At 38.3% G+C, this 21,334-nt stretch overlaps 1 protein-coding gene across 1 annotated transcript in view; it reads right to left on the reverse strand.

Moving 5' to 3' along the window:
- Positions 1 to 10,216: 10,216 nt before the first annotated feature.
- The window catches only part of nlk2 (nemo-like kinase, type 2), a 46,856-nt gene continuing 35,738 nt past the window's right edge, over positions 10,217 to 21,334 (reverse strand). Inside the window, exons 6-11 of the mRNA XM_005749367.1 lie at positions 17,646 to 17,855; positions 17,290 to 17,391; positions 13,551 to 13,637; positions 12,365 to 12,563; positions 11,609 to 11,702; positions 10,217 to 10,515 (exon numbers count right to left, since the gene is read on the reverse strand). Coding sequence (XP_005749424.1) covers positions 10,461 to 10,515; positions 11,609 to 11,702; positions 12,365 to 12,563; positions 13,551 to 13,637; positions 17,290 to 17,391; positions 17,646 to 17,855 — 747 coding nt within the window. The 3' untranslated portion in view covers positions 10,217 to 10,460. The remainder of the gene's footprint in view (positions 10,516 to 11,608; positions 11,703 to 12,364; positions 12,564 to 13,550; positions 13,638 to 17,289; positions 17,392 to 17,645; positions 17,856 to 21,334) is intronic.

Below are 21,334 nucleotides of genomic sequence, written 5' to 3' on the forward strand. Positions count from 1 at the left end.
TAGATAGATAGATAGATAGATAGATAGATAGATAGATAGATAGATAGATAGATAGATAGATAGATAGATAGATAGATAGATAGATAGATAGATAGGATTTATGATATTATATGATTTAAATGATTCACTGTCTTTGGATTGACATTATTTGAAGTTGCTAGTAGGCTTGCCCAGTTCAACAGTTTATCTTTAATTCAATTCAGTTCAAGTGCATTCAAAAATCAAAAGGAATCTAGATTTGACTCTGGGTTTGTCTTGTAGGACCCTACTGGCCACAGTGAATGCTGCACGGAATCTAGTTACTTCACAAGAGAACTCTCTGAAGATTTAGGTCCATTGACCAAGGTATATTAAGTCCTTCATGGACTGCTCCCCTCATTATGTCTTTGTATACATAATGTCTACAAGATATTCTTGTGATTAAATGCTCTGGTGGTTCATTCTTACCAGGTGACAGCCTGGTGATAATGAACAATATATCTTAAATTGTTAATTGCTAACAATTTTGTTAACAAGATACTTTTTTTTTAAACAAAATTATATTCATATTAAAGACCACGTTTAAAACATACTATTTGTGATGGCTGTCTCACTTCACTTTTATAAACCTTTCTGGCTGAAGAATTGTCTTCTTGCCAAGCTCAAGTCATTATTTATGTTGTTAATGAGATGTTCTAGCATATAAATATAGACAATTTACAAAATTAATTGTGGTTTGCATTGCATTGTGTTTTATGACATTTGCTATATTTTACAGATTTCTGAGAGAACACATTATGTTTACTTGTGATGGAAATGAACAAAAATAGAAGTGACCAAGGCCATCCTGTGGACAGAGCTTAACTTTGAAGAAAGTAAAGATTTAACAGCTGATGAAGATGTGACTGAAGACAATGTCTTCGTCTGGATTCAGGCCTGCTTGGTTATGGGCAGCCTCCCTTTTGATTTGATCATATAATGTGATTTTTGGACACTGAACACCAGATTTGCAACAAAACAGCAGTATTTTACATCCTTGTAGTTATAAAATCACAAATTACTCATCTCCTGTGTAGTAATGGTGTCATCATGTTTACTGAAAACTGAATAATTACTTCGCTGCAATTGTCACACTTGGCAAAGCTGAGTGGACCAAACTGCATCCACTTCTGACCTGCAGGCCCATTCTTTTTAAATCCCCATGCTGTGCTATCTATATAATATGACAAACTTTAGAATGCACCGTGGATGGATATACTCCTAGATATTTCATATACGATCTCAAAATATATTATTGTACTGTGTGCCATTGGTGCATAGAGATTCTGTATTTTATTCATTCAGTCCACAGGTTTTTGTTTTGTCACCTCAGTTAATTCGAGTCACAAAACCCCCTGAATGTTTTTGTGGTGCTGTTGCCTTCTTTGTGTGCAAATATCTAATAAAAGATCTAATAAATAATAACTTAAGTAGGTTAAATTCACAGTTACCTACTTTACTTGAGCTTCCCTTTTTACACCGCTCTCTATTGTTGCTTCACTATGCTTTATATTTTACTTCATTATCTGACAGTTTATACTACTTTTGGACCTTTGTATATAAAAAAATAAGTCACCCAGTTGTGCATAGTACAACTAAAAGTATTAATTAGTTAATCAATTTTTGATTTGCTTTTTGTTTTTGTTTTTAGACAAAAACAAAGGACTAGATTGAGAGACTGCATCTTAGCTCATACAAATGCCCTCAAAACTGAAAATGAAACCATATGGTATGGTCATTTTCTTTTGTTTTATTTCATTATTATTTATTATTAACAATAATTATTATTACATTTATTGGCTCTGGGTTCCATCCTTAGACGGGAAGGGATTGCTTTTCATTGTTATGCTGATGAATGCCAAATTTATTTGCCACTAAAGCAGAAGGATGGCATCGCCATCAAACCTCTTTTGGCATGTCTAGATGACATTAAAGTGTGGTTGGCTTTAAACTTTAAAATTTTAATGAAAAGAAAACAGAGGTGTTGGTGTTTGGACCTAGTGGGCACTGTGAGTCCTCTGTTGATTTGGGACCCCTGGAAGTTTATTTTAAACCTGTTATTACTGAACCTTGGTTTTAAATTGGACAGCCAAATTAGAGCAGTGGTGAAGTCCAGTTTTTATCATTTAAGGCAACTGGCAAGAGTGAAATCTTTTCTTTCAAGGCACCTCGAAACAGTCATCCATGCTTTTATTTCTTCCTGTCTGGAGGCAGTCTCTCTTCAGCGGAAGGAAAAAATGATATGGTTTGAAAATGCCATGTCACTGCTTTCCTCATCCCTTGCACAGATCAATCCACATGTTCATAGCATGCCTTTTTTTCTCTGAAATATGCTGAGCAAACCTGTATTGTTGACATTTCTTATATGTCAATCAGCGTATCACCACTGATTTAGTGAGTAAATGTTTATTCTCATTCAAACTGTTTTTGTGCCTTCTTGCAGTTTAGCACTTTATGAAGTTGCTAGCTAGCCAGTGCTGCCTCTCGGCTCATGTTGGTTAAAAAATTAACCCCACAGCTTTAAAAACCTTATATAAAAGACTGAGCAAATTTACTGTTGCTCATTTGAAATAGAAAAGTAAGCGTTGCAGAAGCCAAGACGAAACATTTCCAGAGGGTGCAGCCCTTAGGGGTTCGGCTTGTTTTTAATTCATATGGACTTTTATAACATATTAACTGTATATTCTTAGACCCGGCATTTATTCTAATGCTTTGTTGCTGCTTTTGAATATCTGTGGCATCTGTTAATGTCAAATCTAGCCATTCCTTATCAAGCTATTTTTACATTTAACCAACATTTCTGTTTAATTTCATTTTAAATAATACTAGTATTTGTTAGTTTTAATAGTATTTTAGATTCATGTTTTGTTGTGAAATTCAAAAGCTATAAACCAGATTAGGGTTACAATCTAATTGGGCTTTATAGCTGAAAATAAAGTAATTTAGCTTCTTCTAAACAAATTAGTTAAACTCTACTATTGAATTATCAGAAACATTTTGGGGTAGACTATGTTAAATATAAATATACATACAATGGTTATTGTGCTTTTTAGAAACTATATATTGGAAGTTAGCTTTTAACAAGCATGTAATGATTTCATTTAATTTAGGTGGTCTCTTTTTTTTTTATAACACACATCTCTTTAGGCCTAAACTGACATTGGCAATACCACACATTCAGACATAGTAGTAGATAGTGTTTTAAATGACTATTTTTTCTATTATTTTTATTAATAAGTATATGTGCTAGTCTAATTAGTTAGTATGAGGTGTACATTGTGTTTCTATATTTTAAGCTATAATGGTTGCAAAGTCAATAAGAAGCAATCTCAGCTTCCAAACAATTTTCTTTTTTTTCTCCCTCTGCTTGCTTTCTTTGAGGCTCTGGGCCAGCACTCCCCACATTACATCAAACACATGCAAGAAGACATCAACTGGGTGGTAAGTGTTTTGGTTTTCCAAAATATTAATAATCATCATTGATCGTGCTAAACTTTAATCATACTTTAAACCAACCTGTTTTACTTCAATCTTGATTTGTGCTTTGGCTTGGGAAATTTAATTTTTTACTGTTCTTTCACCTTGTGGTGAGTTGGATCAGGTGCCAGGGGCGCATGCCAGACAGACCTAGCACACCTGAAAGCATTCTGAGAGAGGCTGGGAACATTGAATTGGAATGGGCAATGTTGAGGCTCCTGGAAGGAGCTGAGGCTGCAAGATGGTTGGTGCCTGTCGTGGTGATAATCACATCAAGTTGAAGAGGGGTACTGTCAGGATTGGTTAGACATCAGTTGATGGCTGAGTGTGGAATGGTGGGAATGACAATGTACAATGCATACTTTATTAATCCAGTAGGAAATTAGTCCTCTGCATTTAACCCATTCACTCAGTGAAGCAGTGGGCAGCCATCAATCCAGTGCCAGGGGAGCAGTGTGTAGAGAAGGTACCTTGCTCAGGGGTACCTCAGGCTAGTAATTCGGTGGATTTGAACCCCCGGCCTTCCGATCATGGGGCGAACACTCTACCTACATCGCCCCCTCAAAATCTGTGGCCATGGTCCTCAGCTGAAAAGGGTGAAGTGCCTACTCTGCATCAGGGATGAGTTGCTGCCCCGGTTGAAGGAGTTTATTTATCGCAGGGTCTTGTTCACGAGTGAACGAAGAGAGGAATGAGAGATCGACAGACGGATGTTGCTGCAGCTGCAGTGATGTGGACGCTATACTAGTCTGTTGTGGTGAAGAGTCATTCAAGAGGGGTAGAGTAGAGTTGCTACTTGTCCACATTGAAAGAAGCAAGTTGAGGTGCCACAATTGTTTATATCAAATTTACAGTATTTTTTTTACTAATAATGTAATCACACAGCTAGTTTGTCTAACTTGAGATCTGTTCTATAGGAAATGCAGAAATACATTTTTTAAAAAGCCAAATAAGTTGGTGTTCTACATTCAATTCAATTTTATTTATACAGTGCAAAATCACAACAACAGTTGCCTCAAGGTGCTTTATATTGCAAGGTCGACCATACAATAATACGATTGTTTCCTTCCAGGACACCAGTAGTGATAAGCCCTCCGTCACAGAAGGTGTGGTCAGTGAAGATGGTCACCTGCAGGTTTGAGGTCATTGCACTTCCAACCCACATCCACTGCCACTGTACTTAAGGGAAGTTGCAACAATGTCAAAGACTTCATTGAGGCACTTACATTTGGATCGTCTAAATCCATGGCAGTCATTCAGGCAGTAATGCCAGGAATGGAAACAAACCATCCTTAAAATGTTACAAGACACAAAGCTCCTGTGTTTGAATGCAAAACAAATGTGTTGTTTGAGCTGAACAATAAATACATTTTATACTGATTACGGTATATCAGCAGTGTAACTTGCAATACAAAGTTATGGGAAGCTTTAACTTAGTTTCAGAATAATTAAATCTGAGAATTTGTCTCAGTGTAAGGTTATTAAAGGTTTAAATTGTCTTAACAAATAAACGTACAATTTAATTGTACTAATATTTAAAATCTAATGGGGGAGTGGGAATATACTTGTTTGTTGTTAAACATAAAAGTGTCCAGTATGTTGGCTGACATACTTTTTTGCATTTGAAAAAAAGGCTGGGATAATTTTAACTGCATTGCAAGTGCTTTTAATTTTTGTTTTTGAATCATACTTGTACTAGAAATCTCTTAAGTTTAAGGATGATAAAACATAATGTGATTTAGCTGCATTTATTTGTATGTAAGGTAAATTAAAAATAGTAAGTCACCACAATTTCTTTTTTTAACTTAGTAGAACTTGAAATATTTATCAGTAGGGTAAACAATTAGTATTGCTCACTCAAAAATATCAAGTTATTCTTGCAATGAATAAGCTGTCCTTAGTTATCTTAAGTGAGCTTTACTTTAGTTCTGGGAACTAATTCGATTTTACGGGGCATAAGGGCACCTCTTAGTTAAATTATGGATGATGGAACCTCAACTGCTGACACTGCTGTCCCTGACACTGAGCTTTGAATGCAACCATCATGGTCAGAACATCTAACAGTCAGGTAACCCTTGGCTACTGGTAGGTTTTGTATTACAGAGTGCAAGAAAGGTCTGTCGGAAGATGTATGTGGAGGGGCAGAATATTTTATTATTTCGGTATAAAAGCATGAATGGACATTCAAGTGTTTTTTTGTTATTGTTTTTTTATTTCATCCCCACATGATCAGAAATGTGTGGAGGTAAACAATGCCAAGTTATTGAGCTCAAGAGGTAGAGACCAACACGGTGAATTCTTAATATACATATTCACAGTGTTGCCGTGACAAAATAATTAAAAATAATAACAAAAAAATGCATTTTTCTTAGACATATCTACAACTGCTGTACACACAAGTTATAGTTAAGATGACTGCATTTCTTTTAATTGTTACAGGATTTTCTGTCCACATCCTAGTTGCAGGGTAAAAATCAAGAAAATATATACATTTGTATGCAAGTTTTAAAAAAAAAAAATTCACAGCCTTAGAAATGTACAGGCTAATACAATCCCTATACAGTGTTTTTTTGTGTGTTTTTTGTAGGTCGTTGTAGATTTGCTTCTCTATATAACATATATATACATAGTTATTTTCTGAGGTGTGAAAAGAATGCATACCATAGGACACAAGAACAGATTGATAACAAGTCTAAAAATATATTAAATAAATTACGTCAAAAACTTTGTTTCTCCTGAAGACAGTGTACACACATGAGAAAGAGCAGGGGCACATATTTGCACTGGATTACCATCTAGGGAAAAACATGTAGAAAAGACCATGTCATTTTTGAGATGTTCATGTGCTACTTTTCTCCTGTCTGAGAAGAGCTGCTCAGTACAATTCTTGAAGAATGTCTATAGTATGTGGTGACAGATTCAAGTAGAAAGAACAAGGTTAAAACAAAATTTACTGCTGGTTTAACTGCCAGTCACTCATTTTCACCAGATCAGTTACTTTGTATTTTGACAGGTTCCGATTGGTCCTTCTAATGAAAAAGCTTTCTTCTCACCAGAAGAAAGCTACTTTAGCTCACTATGATTTTAGTTCTTTGAATATGTATTTCCCAGTCTAAGTCTGATTCTTCCGTTGCTGTTCCATTCCAACCATCTATATGTGATAACACACAAACAACGCTTTGCTTTGGCTAACCAACAACCACTCAAAAAGTCAGTGGCTCACCAAAAAATTAAAATTTTAATTATTTTTCTGCACATTTTCTTTTTACTGTATTGACCCAATTCATATATATATATATATATATTCATGCCATTTCTGACATGAAGTCTCTGAAATGTATTTTGCATTTTGTTATTGTATTGTCACCATTGCAGTCTTGCTGCAGACAACAGCCTATTGATGACAATGACAATTTCTTGCCTGCAAAAACTTTTTAAAAAGTGTCAATGTGTTTGTTAACTGTTAAAGTTAATTACATGACAGTATTTACCCTCTGCTCTTTTCTTCTTGCTGGCGATGTAAGGATGTTAAAAGGTAGGATAAAAAATGTGGCTCACATGGCTTTGGTTAGATTAACTTACAGTCTCACTTGTGAGACTTGTGAGCTTGCTAATGTCCTAACAGAAAAGCTATACTTTTAATGTGCTCATGGAAAATAATGAATAGCCAAGTCCACTTAAATAAGACCCAGACTATGAAGAACCATAAACACTCGGACTTGCATCAGCTCTGTTTCAGTGCAGAAAGTGTACAGTACACAGCAAGTCCAGCAAAGGTTACAGAGAACAATGGAAACCTGATATATTTCAGCTGAGTGCAAGCTTCTAGGTTATTTTTAATAAGAAATAATTCTCTTCAGACTCTTTTGGAAAAAAAAATAGCTCACCTTGACTGAGAATGTCCAAGAGGGGAACTTTAGGAGGCACATATGTAGATAAAACACATTCCTTCATTATACAACAGTTTTTCAGTCAGTCTGATGGGACTTCTTAAATTATATGTGATGACTGAACTCGTTATAAGTAGTATAACTGATATGGTCAAACGAGGGGGTAGAAATATTACTGTAGAATTGTTTGTTCTTTTTATCATTACAGTCACTCGTTGTATCCATCAGAGGAGTTTATTTTATTGTCTAGTCTAGAAGCAGGGTTTTAGGCTAATTCATTCTTAAAGTTATTTCCTATTCATTAAAAAGCTTGTCTTCATGAAGCATGCAAGTGAGCATTCACCAGCACCACCAAAATGATCTCTTCATATATATTTTCAACTGCAAATTCCATTTCATTTTGCACAGAAATTAAATAGAACTGAACACTTTACCCAAGTTCATGTTACCAATCAGAAATGGTGTGTTGCTGATCTTCTCAGTAGGATGTCTGACTCTTTCCATGATAAGTGGAAAAGGTTTACAAATTCAGACAGGCTTATTGTCATTACCTTCTTTAGGCCTCATGTACAAACATTTGTGTTCATTCATCTGTAAAATGATGCGCAAGATATGAAATATGACCACTAACTATTTAAGTTAACTTATTTGCTATTTTGGAAATGCGACAATCATGGTGTATGGTGACAATGCAGACTCAAGGTCTACATTGTCTTACATTTGGCTAACAATCTAATTACACAGGGCGAAAGACTAGTTTACAACCAGTAATAAAGGAAAAGGTGTTCCCTGACTGATCGTGAGTTGTAGGAGGTTGACAGCAGTCCCTGGGAAAATGATCACTGAAGGCCCAGTCACACTAGCTGAAAGACCTGTTGGTGACCCCCCTGCTAAGGAAAAATGTGTATTTCCCAAAAACTTAACGATTGCTTTGGTCACTATGATGATATTGTATATTTTTTGAATGGATGTGACCGACTTATAGAAACACTTTCCACCTACTGTCTGCACTGCAGTGAAACCAGAAAAGTGCGACACAAACTGGAAAAGGAGGCTGTTTGTCTTCAAAGTAAAAGGTTTGCCTATTTAAACACAACTATTACTGTGAAGCTGTGAAGGTAGTAGTTTTAGCTTAGGAGGTAGAGTAGGTTATCTATTACTCGAAAGGTTGGTGGTTCTTTTACTAACTGCTCAAGCCTGCATGCCAAGGTATCCTTGGGCAAGATACTAAATCCCAAGCTGCTACCGATGATAAATGGTAAATGGACTGGTTCTTATATAGCGCTTTTCTACTCTTCTGAGCACTCAAAGCGCCGATACCGATGTATTCACTGGATGAATAAGTGTGACTGTTAGACTGTCATGTAGACAAAACATAGAAAAAAATACTTGTGACTGCCAGTGCCACCTGCCAGCCTCCTATTAGATACCTGTGGTAACAATTTTAAAATCCTATGTTGCCTTATTCAAAATCCTAAGTTATCGCATTTACAAGATTTTCAAAAAAACTGAGAGCCTAACTTTTAATATCAGCACCTATCAATTTTAAACTTCCCATGTCACCTCATTCTCGAGTTGTCGCATTCACAAACTGGTGTGTCCACACCGCCGGCCCGGCCAGTGGCGACAATAAACCATTTGCCTACTGCTCAGCTAGTAGTAAGCAAGTATTTACAGACAAATATGAAAAACTACAGGCAACCACAGCAATATGGTTGCTAGCAAATAAAACAATCACTGGGAAGTTTTTGGTGCAGCATTTTCTTTTCTTTGTCATATTTAACCCAGCAGGAGCCATGAAACTCCAGAGACCACTGTCATCCAGTCACTAGCAACTGGCTGTTGTATCACATCTAATATGGCTGGCAACTCTCAGGCAGTGTGTGAATGAAAACCCTTAATATGTGAATGGAAAACTTGACATAAACATTATCAGTAATAATTACTTTCCTGTAAGCATTTTCCATTTTTCCATTTTAAACATTTCAATGAATTTACTGTGAAAACTACAGATAGTTTCAAAATCCACTGTAGCAATATAATTTAACTGAAACTTACTAAAAGGGAGGAAACTTTTGTATCTTTCTTGGACAACAGACATCCCATGGTGTATGTTTTGTAAGCAAATGACAAAAGGTGAACTAATTCCACATAGAAGGACGCTATGAGAAGATGATGAGTAATTAATCAGGAAACATTTGGTCTAAATTGGCTGTGTGACAAGCTATCACAAATTTGATGTGCTGGAACAAGTAAAACAAAAAAACTTTCACAGCATAAATAGATGGATCATATAGTTGCCTGTATTTAAATCCAAATCTCTCCATGTTTGGTTGTTCCCTGTGTTTTCAATAGAACTATTTAGAATATGTTGGTCTTAGGTTTTGATTTTATTTTTTTAATCAGATGTTAAATAGGCAAAATTGTTCAAAATCAATTAGCACCCCTTCTGTCAAAAGAATGAATAAATGAAAACTGTCAAATATGCAGTGGGGCCACAAGGCGACATTTTTTTAAATACAAATGATTAAAAATAAATAAAACAATAATGCTACAGAGAGCAAATTTGTAAAAATTCTAAAAGATGGGAAATTTTCAGTTGCCCATAATAATAATGTTGCAGTTGATTGTCAGAATAAAAAGTGTGGTTGGAAATAATGCAGAAATGACAGAAATGACGGGTGCAAATTAGCCTAGTTTTCTAAATTAATGAGATGGTGATTGCAGAATTTGTAAAATATACATTTTATATATAATTTGTGCACAAACACTATATATATACACACACACACACACAAATATATATATATATATATACATATGATGTGTGTATGTTCTCAGTTTGTTTAGAAAAATTCTGTACAAAGCATTATACAGGGCTTTTCTGTCATTAATTTCCATAAAGCAATTATCAGTGGACCTTTCTTTGATTCCATTTTTCAGCATAAACCCAGCAGACCTGTGAGTCCTGCTCTCCAGTGAAATGCTACACAGATGATAGAAGACACTGAGACCCTTTCTTGTTCCCAGTTTAGCAGCTTGTCAGTCAGGAAAAACAACGACACAAAACAGTAGCTATTCCCACACCAGCGGAGATGGAGGCATTTCAGAGGGCTGAGCCACTGTGGAGCTGTTCAAAAAACAGGGCATTAAGTGAAAGGAGTTAATATTAGCAATATTTAGTTGAGAGTAAAACATTTGTTAGTTGGACACAAAGGTTTAATACCACCAACGTTAACTGCTAGAGTTAATGATAGTAGTGTACTACTTAGAGGAGCCACATGCATGCTAGTTCACAATGGCATGTTGCTGATCTTCTCAATAGCATGTCTGACTCTTTCTATGGTAAGTGGGGAAGGTTTACAAATTCAGACAGGCCTATCATCATTACTTTCTTTAGGCCTCATGTACAAACATTTGTGTTCATTCATATGTAAAATGATGCGCAAAATATGGAATATGGCCACTAACCACGTGACATTAACTTATTTGCTGTTTTTTAAATGTGACAGTCATGGTGGCCTCACTGGAAATGGCTTATTACACCAGAAAAAGGTCTTTTACAGATTTTATGTGAGTGTGTGTGTATGTGTGTGTTCATCCAGGATTTTATGACATTGGCAGTGTGTTTGGGATCCTTGCCATACTAACAAAGAAGTCCTTGCCAATTAGGTGTTTCCAGATGGTAGTGTATGGTGGATCAAATGCTGATGGTACTTTTCTGTGGTCATAATTCAATTAAATTTGACAAGATCTCCAACAGCACAGGCTGATATGGAGCCCCAAACCATGACTAAGTCAGATTTCTGTAGACACTCACTGTATCTCTCTCCTGACATTCTCTGTGCATACTGATGACAATTTCAATTTCATTCACAAGACCTGTTATTCCTGATTTTAAGTCCAGTTCTTGTGTAATTTGGCATACTTTAGCCTTTTCTCCCTAAAATATCTCCTTGACTTGCATTTCTGTTGAAGATTAAGTGAACAACAGATGCATTTATCACGTCCTGTGTTGTTCTTGTATCATTCATCAAAATGCTCAGGTACAAGAACTGGCCTGAAAATGGGACAAAAAAGCAGCCAATGTCCAGAGAAAACCTTTAGAAAGACCTTCAGCAAGTCTATAGGACTGTTGCTCAAGAAAAAAAAAGTCTGGCTCCCAGACACAATATTTAGTATTAGTGTGTGTTCATACTGCTAACAATTACAGAGTCTCCTACCTGATGAAGCTTTTGAAAGCAGCTGATTGAGGATTAATGCAGAGTGGTACTCTACTTCCCTTTTGCTGTTCCAAAATGAATTGATGGATAATTTCTGTAAGAGAAACACGCAATCATCATTCATTATTAATGATCCTAATGTAAAGCCATTGTGAAGTTTTTTTTAAATATATTTCCCATGCTTACATAAAGATCAGAATTATGTTTTCTTTTCTTTATTATCTTGCTGCAGTCTTGTTACCAGTGTTACCACTCAGAAAAAAGAAAATCATTGCCTTAGCACTGGTATTGGAGTAGAAGAAATAAAACAGGATGCACAGAAGTCAAGGAGTTTCAACGTTTTATCCTGAAAGTCTAATATTTCAAGCTGTAGCAGCATGTCCCTCTTTATATTTGGGAATCTCTGAGCTCCTGCAATGATATCTCATCAAAATAGCAGTAAAGCAGCAAATTCAAGGTACACAACAAGCCCAAGGCTAGATTTGCACTATTGTAGAGTCTTTACAATACTGAGCACCTTGGTATTGCTGCGATTTGCTGCTATGTCAATAAAATTGAATTGATAATGATCTCCATTGTTAATATGACAGTTGGGTTAAAATGTTTGTAAGGAAGAAGCAGACTTTCAATTTTTAACCCAAGTGTCTGTCAGTCCTATTAACTTATTTTCATCTATCAAAGCCAGGGCTGCAGGGTTTATTTTTGTTGATGTTTATGCGCCTTGCAAATAGAAACAAAAAGAGCAAACAAATTTACCTTTGACTTGTCTTACAGAGCTCAGATTCTTCTCAAAGCCATCATCAAACTTGGTGTTAGTGATGGGCTCAAAGTCACTGGTGTACACGCGACCCGAGGATGTGGTATAGCAGCATTTGCACATGCACGTGTGGTAGCGAAGTCGACCCTCGTCTAGATAAGGATGAGCCAGGGCATCTTTGGCTGAAATCCTCTTTGACTGGAGACCAGATACAAAAGTTAAATGTGTTAAATTTTAAACTGTTACTCTTCAAATACAGGCAAGAAACAATAAATAAAGGACTGGTGTGAAAATCACTGAATGGCCCTTTTAGAAAAAGCACAGATTAAACTGTCACATCCCTACTGGACTGTGAGAACACTAATACTACCTCTAATAGACTGACATGACCATATCATTATCTAAAAGCAGACTGTGTGTAGCCACAGTAACCTGGTTTCACCAGTGTCAAGGATGGGTTTGATGAAACTGGACAATGATAGAAATTACAGGATCAATGATGGCATGAACTCATTAAGGATGCTCCTGCCTTGAGAGCTCAAGTAACTGAAGTGGGCTTTCATTATTATGGTAAATGGTAAAAATGGTAAATGGCCTGTATTTATATAGCGCTTTACTAGTCCCTAAGGACCCCAAAGCGCTTTACATATCCAGTCATCCACCCATTCACACACTGGTGATGGCAGCTACATTGCAGCCACAGCCACCCTGGGGCGCACTGACAGAGGCGAGGCTGCCGGACACTGGCGCCACCGGGCCCTCTGACCACCACCAGTAGGCAACAGGTGAAGTGTCTTGCCCAAGGACCCAAGGACCGAGACTGTCCAAGCCGGGGCTCGAACTGGCAACCTTCCGATTACAAGGCGAACGCCCAACTCTTGAGCCACGATCGCCCCACATTATGGTTCAAACTATGTTTATTATTCCCATGTTATTGCTACTGTTCATCTGGCCATAGCATTTTCAGTGAGAGAAACGTTTTGTCACTCATCCAAGTGACTTCTTCAGTCTTACCAGACAGCAGATTTTCCCCGACCTGCAAGTTGAATCAACTTTTTGGGATTTCCTTACCTGAGTAATTGAGTATACATTAAGACATATGTGTATTATTGTACACAAGCTACTTAGTGAAAGGGATTCATTTACAAAACATAATGTAAATCAATATATATCAGAATGCCTCACCGGATCAAACACCAGCATCCTGCAGAGAAGGTGCACTGCTTCGTGGGTTGCTTGGCTGGACAGTGTGTACAGAACAGGAAGGGATGGCTGTAAACCAAACATCACACCATTTAGAATGTTGCCCTCTCTTTCAGCTTCTGGCACATCTTACATTCATATGTTTCTTACAAGTACAAGAGGAAGAAGTGAACAACAAGCCAACAGTACAATTTTAGATTTAACAGCAATGTTACAAATATATTTTCCAGTTTATCATCTATAGCAGGGGTCGGCAACCCTAGGCACGCGTGCCACAGTTGGCATGCGAAGGGTTAACTGATGGCACGGCCATAGCTGGACTGGCCATTGGGCATACCGGGCATTTGCTCAGTGGCCCGATGATTTTTTTTTTTTTTGTAACGGTATAAACAATGAAAGGTGTTTGATTGGCCAGAAGCTGGCCGGTGTGTGAAAATTGAAAATAACTCAGTTGTTTGGTGGTGGCATCACGGAGCTTCCACAGATTCGGTAAAATTAACAAGTGGTGGAGGCCAGCAGGTGGATGAGGGAGATCGGCGGCAGGACGAGGAGAGACCTGAGGCGGCCGCCGAGGAGAGACCTGCAGTCTATCTGGGCCAGATATAAACCAAGTTTAGGTTTAGTTTATTTTCGTTGTGCTGACTTTTTACAGTCAGTTACAATAACTCGTACTGCGTACTAGCTAGCATGAGTTTCTATACAGCTGGGTGGGTGCTATGTTACTGATAATGAACTTTATTTAATTCATAAGGTTAGTTAGTAGAGTTGCCAACCGTCCCGTAAAAAGACGGAATCCTCCCGCATTCAGAGAAATTATTACGCGTTTGGTGTTGAGCTGAGAGGGAACACAGTTTGTCCCGGACTTCAGCTAGAATGAAAAAGACACAAAGGTGGAGTTATTTTGTCTTTGCTGCACATCTGCCTCTTCTTCTCTCATTCTCTCCCCTCTCTCTCCTGTTGCTACTTCAATCATGAAACTGATCAATGATCAGCTTTTCTCTCTTGTTTGTTTATCGCCCACTTTGCACCAGAAAGAGGAAACCGCCGGATGTCGCACTAAACAACAGCAGCACGTTTAAGCTTGATCAGCTGTTGTTAGAATTTATTTAATATTAATTTCTAGTATCAGCTGGTTTTTTGTCCCAGTCCAGCCCTGGGCTCTACACGCAGTGAATTAATCTGAGAAGTTGCATCAAAAAATAAATGGCCGCGCCAGCGGTGCACATTGCCAGCGGTGCACATTGCCAGCGGTGCACATTGCCAGCGATGCACATCGCCGGCAATGTGCACCACTGGCGCGAGAATCCCCCGCCGCCCTCTCCTCCCTGTGCCGCAAGCAGCAGGTGCACCTCGCAAACGGAGGGCGCCCTTACTCCCAGCAAATGGGCGATAGAAAACCGATCGGTGCCTACGCCATTCCCGATATGCACTGGCATGATGTCAGGGCAGCATGAGTACGAGTAATTATTATTATTATTATTTTTTTCCGATGCCGTGATACTCCCCTGGGCAACCGCCCGTGTCGCCCGTATCAAAAACCGCTACTGCTTCTGTAGCCCCATCCAATACTCTCTGGTATGCACCTAGTTGGTCAAGAGTTCATTCTACAGCAAGATAATGACCCAAAACACAAGTCCAGGCTATGTCAGAGCTACCTCAGAAAAAAAGAACAGGATGGTAAGTGCTACATCCGACTTGTAGAAACATTTGTATCATTAACTAAACCTGGAGTTCACAATAAAATTATTTCCAGATTAAAAACAGCATCCTGTGGTATAAAAATGACAGGACTGCTTCTGTTAAAGTGAAGTAGGAAAAAGTAGGCAATCTGACAATTACGGAGGAGTGTTGGGACCACATATGTAAAACTGCCTGTTTCTATTTAAAAATATATTAATAACCTATTAAAGCAAACTTAAACTGGCACTTTAAAGTGATCCACACTCACTATTGCCCTAATTAACTTAATTTCATCTAAATTTTCATCATAATGCATAAAAATATTCTGTGTAGTTTTTTTTCTTGTTTTTCATTTTTACTGCCATGGAAACAGAGTGAATGCCAGTAGGAGGCAGATTGCTACCTACTGGGAGTCTGCACTTTCAATGTTATCCCTTGATAAAGGCAAAGAAGTGAGGCATTGCCTGCTAACTTTAGCCACTATTTCCCTGCTTTTTGGGTTCTCTCGTAGATCTGTATGTCCTCGTAGATATGCTTGCATAAACCAATGGATTATAACATCCATCTATCCAACCATCCATCCATTTTCTTCTGCTTATCCAGGGCCGGGTCGCGGCGGCAGTAGCCCAAGCAGAGAAGCCCAGACCTCCCTCTCCCCAGCCACCTCTTCCAGCTTGTCCAGGGGAACACCAAGTCATTCCCAGGCCAGCCAAGAGATATAATCTCTCCAGCGTGTCCTGGGTCTGCCCCGGGGCCTCCTCCTGGTGGGACATCCCTGGAAAACCTCACCCAAGAGCAATGTTCCCAAGGGCTGTTCGATATAACGATATATATCGGATGACGATATAAAAACATCTATCGTTTTTATTTTACGCTATCGTTTGTTTTGTGGTGTCGCAAAATAAACTGTTTACGGCAATATTTTTTCACCGTTTTGATGGTCACTGTAGTGGCTATATTAATTTCTTAAAGTTCTCTCTTTCTCTTATATTTAATATAACCACACTACGGACGGACAAGCGCCTGTTTTTATGCGTTGTCATTAGCAACAGCGATGGTAAAACCATTGCGTGTCCGCTTGTTTATTTTCCACATAAACCTTTCACAATAAAGCTCAAGATCCTGTTGAGACTTTTCAAAATAAACTGAATCACGTGAAAGAGCAGATTATTTACGGATGAGAAGCAAAAAAGAGCCGTCAGGTGCTAAAAAATAGACCTTAGACTCAAATGTTAGAACAGGCTTTTCCCTGCAGCACGCTGTGTAATAAATACTCACAAAGAAAACGGCGACTGTTACAACTTATGTCTAAAAATGTATAGTTTCATGCATCGGTTAAAACACTCGCTCCAGGTTTTTGATTGGTTGACATGGTACATTTTTCCACCAATAGGAAAGGGTGGGGTAAATTACCATAGTTATAAGCAGTAGTAGTATAAGTATTGATTAATAGTAGACACAATATAAGGAATAGTTATAGAAACCAAGGTTGCACGGAAGTAAGGTTGTCTTGAAATAAGCTGACCACTATTATTGCAAATATGGATAGGAACCTGAATGTGGTTAGTTACATATATATATGTTATGATATTTTAGATGATATTTATCGTATTCGAATACGATAAAGAAAATAAGAGAGATAAAAAAATACTATACAAAATTAAGTCAATACATTTCAATATTGCTTCTATTCTGATTCATTTACATTTCGAAAGGGAGCGGGAAGAAGTACACACTTATTTAATCCCATCCCATAACCCCAAATTAACACTGCATTGAGGAGTTCCAGACTAATAACAGGATAGCGTGTGGCTGTGAGTGCGCAGATTTGTGTGTTTATTGTGCACACATGAAATGGACCAACTTGTAATTGTGATTACAGGCTAGAAACCCTGTCCCTTTTGCAGTCAAGTCCATAGTGCTGTTTCTATGACAGGAGGAATTACAACAAAAAATAAAATTTAATTAACCTGATCTTTCAGTTTCATCTGTATTGTTTTGTCTTTTCACATAGAACAGATGCAAAAAAGCACTATTTGACCTGTTTGTGAGGTCCTCTGAGAATATGTGCACGAGCGCCTTCACATGCCGTCCTCATCGCCTCCATAGAAGGTGTCCCCAACAGGTCAGTGATTAAATCCAGCTACACAAAAGCACACACATCACAGTATAGTGAGACACAACAGTTTGTTGCATGACTGTTTTTCTTTTAAGGAGGAGGTTTTTATTTAATCCTGGTGGTGACTGGTAATGATTCTGTTTTTAACATTTTAACACAAAAAAAGGGAAAAAAGAACACACTGTTATGTTTTATGTATCAAAATCTTTCCAGACAAAAAATTTCTCATGCCTTGCAGATTATCTTTTGTCATCTTATTTAAATTAAGTAGCAACTACCTGCTGAATAGGACTTTGGGCTTGGAAGAGGATGCGTCGCCCTAGCAACTCAGCAAAGATGCAGCCTACAGACCAGATATCAATTGAGTTGGAGTAGTGGCGGCTCCCCATGAGGATTTCTGGAGCTCGGTAGTACTGTGTCACCACTTCCTGAGTCATGTGTCTTGATTCATCCGACTCCTCCACTCGGGCCAGGCCAAAATCACAGATCTGAAAGACAGCCATTCAGAGATTACTGCAGCTCTTTTTATCTTCTGATTTCTTTTTATTCATCTTTCTTCTGAAACCCATCAATCTTGCCAAGATTTCTTGTCTCCTCTCTGCCTCCCTCACCCACTGTGCTCCAGCATGTACAGTCATGGCCAAAAGATTTGAGAATAACACAAATAATGGTTTTCACAAAGTTTGCTGCTTCAGTTTTTATGAAGCAAAGTCCTTCTTTGCCACGAAAATGAACTTAATCGCCCAAAACCCATTTCAACTGCATTGCATCGCTGCCACAAAAGGACCTACTGAGATCATTTCAATAATCTTCTTGTTAACTCAAATAAGAAAGTTGATGAGCACAAGGCTGGAAATCATTATGATCATTATGTCATGCTGGTTGAGTTAGAACAGCTGACTGGATGTGTTAAAAGGAGGGTGATGCTTGAAATCATTGTCCTTCCTCTTAACCATGGTTACCTGCAAAGAAACGTGCAGCCATCATTATGTTACATAAAAAGGGCTCACATGCAAGGACGTTGTTGCTATTAAGATTGCACTTAAATCAGCAAGCTCACCAGTGCAGAGCTTGCTCAGGAATGGCAGCAGGCAGGTGTGAGTGCATCTGCACGCACAATGAGGTGAAGACCTTTGGAAGATGGCTTGGTGTCAAGAAGGGCAGTAAAGAAGCCACTTCTCTAAAAAAAAACAAAAAAAAAAAAACCCCATCAGGGACAGACTGATATTCTGCAAAAAATACAGCAAGTGGACTGCTGAGGACTGGGGTAAAGTCATTTTCTTTGACAAAGCCTCTTTCCAATTGTTTGGGGCATCAAGAAGAAGGATTGTCCGCAGAAGAAAAGGTGAGTGCTACCATCAGTCTTGTCTCATGCCAACAGTGAAGCACACATTCATCTGTGGGGCTGCTTCTCATCCAAGGGAGTGGGCTCACTCACAATTTTGCCAAAAAACACAGCCATGAATAAAGAATGGTACCAAAACATCCTCCAACAGCAACTTCTTCCAACCATCCAAGAACAATTTGGTGGAGAACAATGCCTTTTCCAGCCTGATGGAGCACAGTGCCATAAGGCCAAAGTGATAACTAAGTGGCTTGGAGAACAAAATATTGAAATGTTGGGTCCATGGCCAGGAAACTCCACAGACCTCAATCCAATTGAGAGTTTGTGGTCAATCCTCAAGAGTCGGGTGGACAAACAAAAACCCACTTATTCTGACAAACTCCAAGCATTGATTATGAAAGAATGAGTTGGCATCAGTCAGGATTTGGCCCAGAAGTTGATTGATAGCATACAAAGGTGAATTGCAGAGGTCTGGAAAATAAGAGCTAACACTGCAAATATTGACTCTTTGTACGAACTTGATGTAATTGTCAATAAAAGCCTTTGAAACTTATGAAGTGTTTGTAATTATACTTAAGTACATCACAGATACAACTGACACAAAGATCTAAAAACACTGAAGCAGCAAACTTTGTGAAAACAAATATTTGTGTCATTCTCAAAACTTTTGGCCATGACTGTAGTAGAGTTTCACTGATGTTTTGTTTCTCATGCATAAACATATAATTTCATAGTCTATGTGTGTATATTAATGGTTAACTTTTCTTATTTGGTCCCAAATAAATAATGACAGAAGATTACTTTTGAGGTTTGAAATCATACTTTTTTCTACCCTGAAAAGCACATGCAGTTTCTTCAAATACTCTCAATTAACTTGTATCTTTGTAAACTGAATTGACTGTGAATAAACTCTAACATGTTAGAAACCCCTAACTAAGTTCCACTCTAAATAATTAACAATGACTGAGTGAAGATGGTGGACAGGACCTTTGCCATACACATTTTAATTCACTGGTAGCGATAGATGTGAGAAATGAAATAGAAACATGGAAACTTTGGAAAAAGTACACTAGGTTGAAGCCAGGAATAACACATCTCTTATTCGAAGAGATGTCTTCTGGCAAAGAAACGTGTATCTGGCAACTCAGTGCCAGGAACTGTAAACCAACAAAATTAGTAAGTGGGACAGAGAAAATCTAAACTTCCCAGTGCCAGAAAAGGGAACCCAAAAACGTTAAAAAAAAAGAACTACAGAGAAAAAAGAGTCACTGCCATTTGACGGACAGAGGAAAATGAAACTGGCATCTTGCTGCAAGTATAAATGGAGAAAAGAAGAGCTAATGAGGAAGAAAAGAAATGATGGTGCTGGCAACTTTTGCAGTAAGAGCTGGAAAGGTTTTCACTGCTCACAAATCAAAGCCCTAATCTTAAACTTTTTAAACAACCTCTGGAGACTGCAATGACTTGCAGTGAGTTAGCATTCCTGAAAAGTGTTTTGATGCATGCTCACTCAACCAGGTAAGTAAATCCCAAAAGGTTGATTCTGTTCATCTGGACGTAGCATTTGGGAGAACGTTTCGTCACAAGTAACTTCTTCAGTCTCAGCTGACTGCAGTTTCCCCAAATTTATAGACACTACCTTTGCACAAAACTGAAACTAGCCCACTGATGAGCAATGGGCTGTGAGGTCAGTTCCTTGATCATTAATTTGCAAATTGTCATGATGGGGATTGGCTGCAATTACAGCATTGTAAGATGGTGAAAGATGTACCCTTAGGCTCCCTCCTTGATTCAAAGATGGTCTTTCCTTTTTCATGTAAATGGCATCCTTGACTCCCCACTCAATCCAGCGTTCCTACCTGTCCAGGGAGGAACGCTGTACATCCTCATCACTGAAAGAGTGTCCACTGGCCTGTAAGTGTAAATAGACTGCCGAGTCCTTGCCTGATGAGTTACTTCTTCTGTGTTGTGCCATCCGCTTCGCCAGAGGTTGTTTGGTTTCCCCGATATACATCATGGCAAACCTCCTGGCACTTCACAGCATACTCTATATTACTCTGTGTCAGGGGACCCGATCCTTGGGGTGGACCAATTTTTAGCGCAGCGTGTTTTGAGGTTTAAAAGCCATGATCAGTGGTCTTTGATATGGGCTTTGATCAGTGGTTGTTGAACAATGGTCATGACAACTTGGATATTAATGATCAAGGAACTGACTTCACAGCCCATTGTTCATTTAGTGGGCTAGTTTCAATCACTGTGCAAATATACTGTTTATAAGATTGGGGAAACCTGTAGTCAGCTGAGACTTAAGAAGTCTCAGCTGACTACAGGTCAGTGACGAAACATTTCTCCCACTGAAAATGCTACATCCAGATGAACAGAATCAACCTTTTAGGATTCCTAAAAAGTCACTTCAGGAAGAGTGAAGATAAAGGAGAAAAAATGAAACAGAGAATGTTTGGGTAGCAGATAGAACTGTCCAACTTTATGGACTGCATGTAATTTTGATACCTTAAGTTTCTGTTCTCCTAGTGGTGAACAGGAACAGGAACTTAAGGTGGCATCTCTGTGGCAACCGGGTCATGGTCTTTGATAAAACCAGGGTTTCGTATAATAGGTCAT

Source organism: Pundamilia nyererei, unplaced genomic scaffold (assembly GCF_000239375.1).
Source record: "Pundamilia nyererei isolate P.nyererei 1_Seehausen unplaced genomic scaffold, PunNye1.0 scaffold00243, whole genome shotgun sequence".
In the NCBI taxonomy this organism is placed as follows: Eukaryota; Metazoa; Chordata; class Actinopteri; order Cichliformes; family Cichlidae; genus Pundamilia; species Pundamilia nyererei.